Here is a 10,147-nt window from a genome sequence, read left to right as displayed (position 1 = left end):
AAACCTTCTGTAAAGGTCAATGAACTTCATTATAATTTATTTCATTAAATGGCGGTGGGATCGTGGAGAGCCGGTACTGTAGGTCAATGCCTTTGAGGAATCAAGTGTTTACCACTTCTCCAAGCTCTGTCATTGTCACGGGTCAGGTCTGGAGCTCTCCACGGTGACATTAACACCTCTGCTCTCTCCCCCTGCTCCTTTCTCTCTCCACGGTGACATTAACACCTCTGCTCTCTCCCCCCGCTCCTTTCTCTCTCTCCACGGTGACATTAACATCTGTGCTCTCTCTCCCCGCTCCTTTCTCTCTCTCCACGGTGACATTAACATCTGTGCTCTCTCCCCTGCTCCTTTCTCTCTCTCCACGGTGACATTAACATCTGTTCTCTCCCCCTGCTCCTTTCTCTCTCTCCACGGTGACATTAACATCTGTGCTCTCTCCCCCTGCTCCTTTCTCTCTCTCCACGGTGACATTAACATCTGTGGTCTCTCCCCCCGCTCCTTTCTCTCTCTCCACGGTGACATTAACATCTGTGCTCTCTCCCCCTGCTCCATTCTCTCTCTCCACGGTGACATTAACATCTGTGCTCTCTCCCCCTGCTCCATTCTCTCTCTCCACGGTGACATTAACATCTGTGCTCTCTCCCCCTGCTCCTTTCTCTCTCTCCACGGTGACATTAACATCTGTGCTCTCTGCCCCTGCTCCTTTCTCTCTCTCCACGGTGACATTAACATCTGTGCTCTCTGCCCCTGCTCCATTCTCTCTCTCCACGGTGACATTAACATCTGTGCTCTCTGCCCCTGCTCCTTTCTCTCTCTCCACGGTGACATTAACATCTGTGCTCTCTCCCTGCTCCTTTCTCTCTCTCCACGGTGACATTAACATCTGTGCTCTCTCCCCCTGCTCCTTTCTCTCTCTCCACGGTGACATTAACATCTGTGCTCTCTCCCCCTGCTCCTTTCTCTCTCTCCACGGTGACATTAACATCTGTGCTCTCTCCCCCTGCTCCTTTCTCTCTCTCCACGGTGACATTAACATCTGTGCTCTCTCCCCCTGCTCCTTTCTCTCTCTCCACGGTGACATTAACATCTGTGCTCTCTCCCCCTGCTCCTTAATCTCTCTCTCCACGGTGACATTAACATCTGTGCTCTCTCCCCCTGCTCCTTTCTCTCTCGCCACGGTGACATTAACATCTGTGCTCTCTCCCCCTGCTCCTTTCTCTCTCGCCACGGTGACATTAACATCTGTGATCTCTGCCCCTGCTCCTTTCTCTCTCTCCACGGTGACATTAACATCTGTGCTCTCTCCCCCTGCTCCTTTCTCTCTCTCCACGGTGACATTAACATCTGTGCTCTCTCCCCTGCTCCTTTCTCTCTCTAAACGGTGACATTAACATATGTGCTCTCTCCCCCTGCTCCATTCTCTCTCTCCACGGTGACATTAACACCTCTGCTCTCTCCCCCTGCTCCTTTCTCTCTCTCCACGGTGACATTAACATCTGTGCTCTCTCCCCCTGCTCCTTTCTCTCTCTCCACGGTGACATTAACATATGTGCTCTCTCCCCTGCTCCTTTCTCTCTCTCCACGGTGACATTAACATCTGTGCTCTCTGCCCCTGCTCCTTTCTCTCTCTCCACGGTGACATTAACATCTGTGCTCTCTGCCCCTGCTCCATTCTCTCTCTCCACGGTGACATTAACATCTGTGCTCTCTCCCCCTGCTCCTTTCTCTCTCTCCACGGTGACATTAACATCTGTGCTCTCTCCCCCTGCTCCTTTCTCTCTCTCCACGGTGACATTAACATCTGTGCTCTCTCCCCCTGCTCCTTTCTCTCTCTCCACGGTGACGTTAACATCTGTGCTCTCTCCCCCCCCCTGCTCCTTTCTCTCTCTCCACGGTGACATTAACATCTGTGCTCTCTGCCCCTGCTCCTTAATCTCTCTCTCCACGGTGACATTAACATCTGTGTTCTCTCCCCCTGCTCCTTTCTCTCTCTCCACGGTGACATTAACATCTGTGTTCTCTCCCCCTGCTCCTTTCTCTCTCTCCACGGTGACATTAACATCTGTGCTCTCTCCCCCTGCTCCTTTCTCTCTCTCCACGGTGACATTAACATCTGTGCTCTCTCCCCCTGCTCCTTTCTCTCTCTCCACGGTGACATTAACATCTGTGCTCTCTCCCCCTGCTCCTTTCTCTCTCTCCACGGTGACATTAACATCTGTGCTCTCTCCCCCTGCTCCTTTCTCTCTCTCCACGGTGACATTAACATCTGTGCTCTCTCCCCCTGCTCCTTAATCTCTCTCTCCACGGTGACATTAACATCTGTGCTCTCTCCCCCTGCTCCTTTCTCTCTCGCCACGGTGACATTAACATCTGTGCTCTCTCCCCCTGCTCCTTTCTCTCTCGCCACGGTGACATTAACATCTGTGCTCTCTGCCCCTGCTCCTTTCTCTCTCTCCACGGTGACATTAACATCTGTGCTCTCTCCCCCTGCTCCTTTCTCTCTCTCCACGGTGACATTAACATCTGTGCTCTCTCCCCTGCTCCTTTCTCTCTCTAAACGGTGACATTAACATATGTGCTCTCTCCCCCTGCTCCATTCTCTCTCTCCACGGTGACATTAACACCTCTGCTCTCTCCCCCTGCTCCTTTCTCTCTCTCCACGGTGACATTAACATCTGTGCTCTCTCCCCCCTGCTCCTTTCTCTCTCTCCACGGTGACATTAACATATGTGCTCTCTCCCCTGCTCCTTTCTCTCTCTCCACGGTGACATTAACATCTGTGCTCTCTGCCCCTGCTCCTTTCTCTCTCTCCACGGTGACATTAACATCTGTGCTCTCTGCCCCTGCTCCATTCTCTCTCTCCACGGTGACATTAACATCTGTGCTCTCTCCCCCTGCTCCTTTCTCTCTCTCCACGGTGACATTAACATCTGTGCTCTCTCCCCCTGCTCCTTTCTCTCTCTCCACGGTGACATTAACATCTGTGCTCTCTCCCCCTGCTCCTTTCTCTCTCTCCACGGTGACGTTAACATCTGTGCTCTCTCCCCCTGCTCCTTTCTCTCTCTCCACGGTGACATTAACATCTGTGCTCTCTGCCCCTGCTCCTTAATCTCTCTCTCCACGGTGACATTAACATCTGTGTTCTCTCCCCCTGCTCCTTTCTCTCTCTCCACGGTGACATTAACATCTGTGTTCTCTCCCCCTGCTCCTTTCTCTCTCTCCACGGTGACATTAACATCTGTGCTCTCTCCCCCTGCTCCTTTCTCTCTCTCCACGGTGACATTAACATCTGTGCTCTCTCCCCCTGCTCCTTTCTCTCTCTCCACGGTGACATTAACATCTGTGCTCTCTCCCCCTGCTCCTTTCTCTCTACTTATTTTCTCCTCATCCCTCTCTTTCCCTCTGTATCCCCTTTCTCCCTCTGTCACTCTCTCTCTCTCTCTCTCTCTCTCTCTCTCTCTCTCTTTCTTTGTCTCTCTCTTTGTTTCTTTCTCTCTTTCTCTGTCTCTCTGTCTCTCTCTCTGTTTGTGTGTCTCTGTCTCTTGAATTTTTAAATGTAACCTTTTTTAACTAGGCAAGTTAGTTAAGAACAAATTCTTATTTACAATGACGGCCTACTTTACAAAAGAGACCTCTCTAATGCTCTGCAGCGTGTAATTGTTCAATGACATTGAATTCGCTTTGTAGATAAGTTGAATTGTGAGATTTATTTGTATCCATCTGTTTCTCTCTCTCCCTGCAGTTTGCCCTGGAACGGAGAACAAGTTGAGCACGTTGTCAGACCTGGACCAGCAGTACCGCACCCTGAAGAAGCATTATGAGAACTGTGAGGTGGTCATGGGAAACCTGGAGATCACCAGTATCGACCGGAACCGCAACCTCTCCTTCCTCAAGGTGAGTCCAGCTTGACCGCATGCTGCTGATAGACCATGGGTTGTTGTTGGTCAAAAATGAATGGTAGACATGAAGCCAGCTGTTGCAGTGTGAAAACGTCATGAATAATGTGTTTATTCCTCATCTATTGGCTGTTTATGAATCAAATGTTTTTCATTTCAGCACTGTGGATATTTTAGCAGATATTTTTATCATTGGTAAATTTTTATCATTGGTAAATCCTCGGTGCGAGGATCGAGGAGGCCTGGAATAACATAACTTAAAAAAACAAACATTTTATTTATTTATTTTTATGAACTTAAAGCTCCCTTACTAGGCCTATCTCGGCACAGCATGGGTCCTCTCCCCTCTCCCCCACCTCCCACCCTCCAGGGCCCCCCATGCTGTTTAATGATCTGAGGTGTGCCACTAATTACCGCGCTCCAGCGTCGGGGAAAATGAAAACCGTAAACAGCTCCATCAGGCATTGCATCATTAGAGCAACAATTAGGCATCTGGGGGATTGATAAGGGATATCTGGAGGTACGCTGTTGCCGTGGAGACGCCCGCTTTTATGGCCGCGCCGGTCCCCAGGGTGACGGGGTTGATGGCGGTGTGACATGGCAAAGGTGGTAGCGGGGTTAATGATATCACACTGTGCCGCTAAGTACCCCCTGATCCGTAGGACCACCGACAGTTTCTGGGGAAACTGGCAGAGGATGACGGAGGAGAAACGTTTTGGCATCCTATCAGAGCTAACCACTTCAGATTATAAAAAATGTCAAATATCATAGATTGTTTTCTGTTGTCTAAACGGATGTTATTGAGGGGGTTGATTAAGCACATTCAGAAAAAGAGAGAGAAACACGGTCAAAACTTTAGGAACATTAACTGGGGCAACGCCGGAAGAAAAGTTCCTCTCGGCTAACTTGACAGGAAATATTCCCTTAGAGACGGTTGTCATGCATGTTGATATCCTGGTTGAAGCGGCCCTCCTCTCTCTCCTGTGCCTTGCTGATGATTACTGATGAAGTGTCTCAGAGCCCTCTAGTTAAACCAGACCAGATAGGACAGGAAGTGGTGATGGTTATGACTATCATAATGATGATAATGACGATGATAATTACTATGATTCAATTGAACTTCTGACATTCACACCCATCCCGCCATCCCAATCAAGAACAACGCACTAAATCAAGAACAACGCACTAAATCAAGAACAACGCACTAAATCAAGAACAACGCATTAAATCAAGAACAACGCACTAATTCAAGAACAACGCACTAAATCAAGAACAATGCACTAAATCAAGAACAATGCACTAAATCAAGAACAACGCACTAAATCAAGAACAATGAACTAAATCAGGAACAACGCACTAAATCAAGAACAATGAACGAAATCAGGAACAACGCACTAAATCAAGAACAATGAACGAAATCAGGAACAACGCACTAAATCAAGAACAATGAACTAAATCAGGAACAACTCACTAAATCAAGAACAATGAACGAAATCAGGAACAACGCACTAAATCAAGAACAACGCACTAAATCAAGAACAACGCACTAAATCAGGAACAACGCACTAAATCAAGAACAATGAACTAAATCAGGAACAACGCACTAAATCAAGAACAATGAACTAAATCAGGAACAACGCACTAAATCAAGAACAATGAACTAAATCAGGAACAACGCACTAAATCAAGAACAATGAACTAAATCAAGAACAACGCACTAAATCAAGAACAACGCATTAAATCAAGAACAACGCACTAAATCAAGAACAATGAATGAAATCAGGAACAATGCACTAAATCAAGAACAATGAACTAAATCAGGAACAACGCACTAAATCAAGAACAACACACTAAATCAAGAACAACTCACTAAATCAGGAACAACGCACTAAATCAAGAACAACGCACTAAATCCTCAGACTGTCTAGTAATTGTGGGAAGACGCCTACAGGGAACTGAGTGATTGGAAGGGTTATTAGAGCTGTCAGTCAGACTGTAGGTTACACAGTGGTACCATGCTGTACTATAACTCGTATCTACTATTATACAGCCTTTTATAAGGTTACACCTGCCAGTCACTGAGGGCAAAGAAACCCTGCTCGTTTGGAAGTTCAGAAGCTTTCTTTACCCCCAGATTTGCTCCTGAGTCACTTTGAGTCCTGTTCCTCTGCAGTGAAAGCTACTTAAACAACAGTTTCGGCCCCACCGTCTTTATTAGACTTGTCATACATTTGGTCACACTGAAGTTGGGCTCTGATATCAGCACCCTTCAGTCAGTCGTTGCAGTAACTTTAAAAGGATTCGCCCCTTTTTTTCAATTTTTGCATAAATTGGCATACCCAAATCTAACTGCCTGTAGCTCAGGCTCTTAAGCAAGGATATGCATATTCTTGGTTCCATTTGAAATGAAACACTTTGAAGTTTGTGGAAATGTGAAAGGAATGTAGTAAAATATAACACAATAGATCTGGTAAAAGATAATACGAAGAAAAAACCAACTGTTCTTTTGTATTTTTTTTGTACCATCATATTTGAAATGCAAGAGAAAGGCCATAAAGTTTATTCCAGCCCAGGTGCAATTTAGATTTTGGCCACTAGAAGGCATCAGTCTATGTGCAAAGTTTGACTGATCCAATGAACTATTGTATTTCTGTCAATTTTTTTCAATCAAGACTGCCCAAATGTGCCTAATTTGTTTATTAATAACTTTTCATGTTCAAAATTGTGCACTCTGCTCAAACAATAGCATGGTATTCATGGTATTCTTAGGTTAACAAGAATTTAAGCTTCTGTCAATAGCAGATATGTCCATGTCCTGGGAAATTTTCTGGTTACTTACAACCTCATGCTAATCGCATTAGCCTACGTTAGCTCAACCGTCCCGTGGAAGGGACACCAATCCCGAAAGAAGTTAACTTGCACTTTGATGCAGCTGTTTTACAGATGAACTTAAAACTGTTGATGTTCATGCATGCTGCTGAATTTCTCCGACTGCTTTTTTCTTAACTGATTTGCCATGCTTTCTTTAGCTGATCAATGATTTGGTTTGGTGAAGCCCTCTGGAACTTCTGTAAATGTTGAAAAGGGATCTTAGAATTTAGAGCTGTGCTGGAACAAATATGTCGAATGGTTGGGTATAGTGGAAGTGTTTTAATGTGAATTTCAACAGAGATGCCATACCAACAGAGATGCCAAGCCTGGCAGGAGTCTGTGTAGTGGAAGAAGGATAGAAGGTGATACTGGTGACTGGCAGGCGCTGAGGCCCGGTGTCATGACTCAATCACCATTTATGACATTATTTGGTTGGCTGACCATCTATCACACCTTATCTGTGGCTTTCTCCCGGGGAGGGACCGTTGGAGGAGTGAAGACTGATGAAAACGTTTATTGACCAAATGAATGTTACTGTGTGAATTATATTTAAATTGTCATGTTCCGGATTCTTTCTGGAGTTCATAAAGAGCTTTGAATGTTGATATTTTATATTGTACTGTAAGTGATATGGATTTTTTGTTACAGAGAAACTGTTATTCTGTTGGTCGGACGGCAGATACTTCAAAGAGGAGCAACACGGGTGCATTCTTATCATACAGTGTGGAGGTGTGGTGGTTAGACTAGAGAATACATGGGAGGTTTTATGCCTTTTGTTTAATGTTTTGGGCCATACAAAGTGAGGTTAATTAGACGAGGGGAGATACTGGGATTTGGCGCTCTTGGAAGAAGAAAAGCTGGGTTTAAACTTTGATCATGGAGACATTGGTAAACGGATCTCATAGTAGTGAATTTTCCATCTGTTAAGACTTCTATTTTGTATCCATTTCATGGTGACCATGTCTGGTACGTACCATTTGATAATCGTTTCTTACTGCATGACTGTAATTAATCTGATTACTTTTAAATGGATACGAACCATAATAATGTTCCATTAATTGGTGAATTATCTAATGTTATTCACAATACACATAGCATATATGCTTGGTCTCTAACTGTGGAGCTCTGAGCTAAGTTTAACTCAATCATTTAATGCTAGGACATTCATTGCAGGATATTAGCTCTTGTCCCTTGGCCTCTTGTCACGTCCTGACCAGTAAAGGGGTTATTTGTTATTATAGTTTGGTCAGGACGTGGCAGGGGGTATTTGTTTTGTATGGTTTTGAGGGTGTGTTTATGTAGAGGGGCGTTTTATTTATGTTTTCGGGGTTTTTGGTTTAGTTCTATGTTGTACAGTTCTATGTCTGTTTCTAGGGTGTTTATTTCTATGTTTAGTATTTGGGATTGGGGCCTTCAATTGAAGGCAGCTGGTTATCGTTGCCTCTGATTGAAGGTCCTATAATTAGGAGTTTGTTTGTTTTGGGGATGGTGGGAGATTGTTCTTTGTATTGCTGTGTGAGCCTACAAGACTGTTTGTCGTCCGTTCATTGTTTTCTTGTTTTGTTTCGTGTTTAATAAAAATGAGCATTCACATACCCGCTGCGCCTTGGTCCATCCATTACGATGACCGTGACACCTCTTGATAATTCCATCAGGGATAACCTAGACATGTGCATCTTATTGTATACTGAGTGGTGACACAATGCTAGCTACCTCGGCTAGATTGATTGATATGATTATGGGGCGATATCGTTGACATGATATTGGAGTCAGGTTGATAAATGTACAATTAATGTATATTCAACAGAAATCTACATAATGGTGGGATAAATTCCATCCAACTACATCTGCCTGACACACACACGCACGCACGCACGCACACTCACACACACACGCACGCACGCACACTCTCACACACACACGCACGCACGCACACTCACACACACACGCACGCACGCACGCACACTCACACACACACGCACGCACGCACGCACACTCTCACACACACGCACGCACGCACACTCGCACACACACGCACGCACACACGCACACTCTCGCACGCACGCACGCACACGCACGCACGCACACTCACACACACACACACGCACGCACACACACTCACACACACACACACGCACGCACGCACACTCTCACACACACACACACACACACACACACGTGTGTGACAGTGCTTGTGATTCCTCTCTGGTGATCCGTGGTGGCCGAGGCCATCCATTAGCACAAGCGTAGATTCATGAAGTGGGTACTGGGGGGGCTGAATCAAGCATGGAGAGACGAGGAACACACAAAGTGATCGTTCCTGGTCCCTTAAAGACAACAGCAGCACGGCAGGAGGAGGGAGGGATGGAGAGAGAGAAGGAGGGAGGGTGGACACCACACTAATGTGACACGCAAAAACATCTGCTCTGACAAAAACCCTCCCTCCTCTCAACTTGAGGCCGCTGAGCATGAGGCCACTGTGAGAGAGAGAGAGAGAGATGGTAGTGAGGAGAGATACACGGTGATAGAGAGGAGAGATACACGGTGGTAGTGAGGAGAGATACACGGTGATAGAGAGGAGAGATACACGGTGATAGAGAGGAGAGATACACGGTGGTAGTGAGGAGAGATACACGGTGATAGAGAGGAGAGATACACGGTGATAGAGAGGAGAGATACACGGTGATGGAGAGGAGAGATACACGGTGATAGAGAGGAGAGATACACGGTGATAGAGAGGAGAGATACACGGTGATAGAGAGGAGAGATACACGGTGATAGAGAGGAGAGATACACGGTGGTAGAGAGGAGAGATACACGGTGATAGAGAGGAGAGATACACGGTGGTAGTGAGGAGAGATACACGGTGGTAGAGAGGAGAGATACACGGTGGTAGAGAGGAGAGATACACGTTGGTAGAGAGGAGAGATACACGGTGATAGAGAGGAGAGATACACGGTGATAGAGAGGAGAGATACACGGTGATGGAGAGATACACGGTGATAGAGAGGAGAGATACACGGTGATAGAGAGGAGAGATAACGGTGATGGAGAGATACACGGTGATAGAGAGGAGAGATACACGGTGATAGAGAGGAGAGATACACGGTGATAGAGAGGAGAGATACACGGTGGTAGAGAGGAGAGATACACGGTGATAGAGAGGAGAGATACACGGTGATAGAGAGGAGAGATACACGTTGGTAGAGAGGAGAGATACACGTTGGTAGAGAGGAGAGATACACGGTGATAGAGAGGAGAGATACACGGTGGTAGAGAGGAGAGATACACGGTGGTAGAGAGGAGAGATACACGGTGATAGAGAGGAGAGATACACGGTGGTAGAGAGGAGAGATACACGTTGGTAGAGAGGAGAGATA

At 46.2% G+C, this 10,147-nt stretch overlaps 1 protein-coding gene across 1 annotated transcript in view; it reads left to right on the top strand.

Annotated features, from left to right (window-relative positions):
• Nucleotides 1-10,147, top strand: part of LOC115196466 (receptor tyrosine-protein kinase erbB-4) — a gene marked incomplete at its 3' end in the record, with an annotated part of 364,416 nt that overhangs the window by 213,550 nt on the left and 140,719 nt on the right. The window contains 1 exon segment of the mRNA XM_029757324.1: nt 3,743-3,894. Within this exon segment, the coding sequence (XP_029613184.1) occupies nt 3,743-3,894 (152 nt within the window).

Source organism: Salmo trutta, chromosome 6 (assembly GCF_901001165.1).
Source record: "Salmo trutta chromosome 6, fSalTru1.1, whole genome shotgun sequence".
Taxonomy (NCBI): Eukaryota; Metazoa; Chordata; class Actinopteri; order Salmoniformes; family Salmonidae; genus Salmo; species Salmo trutta.
Note: the sequence above shows the minus strand (reverse complement) of the source record. Positions and strands in the feature narration are given on the sequence as shown.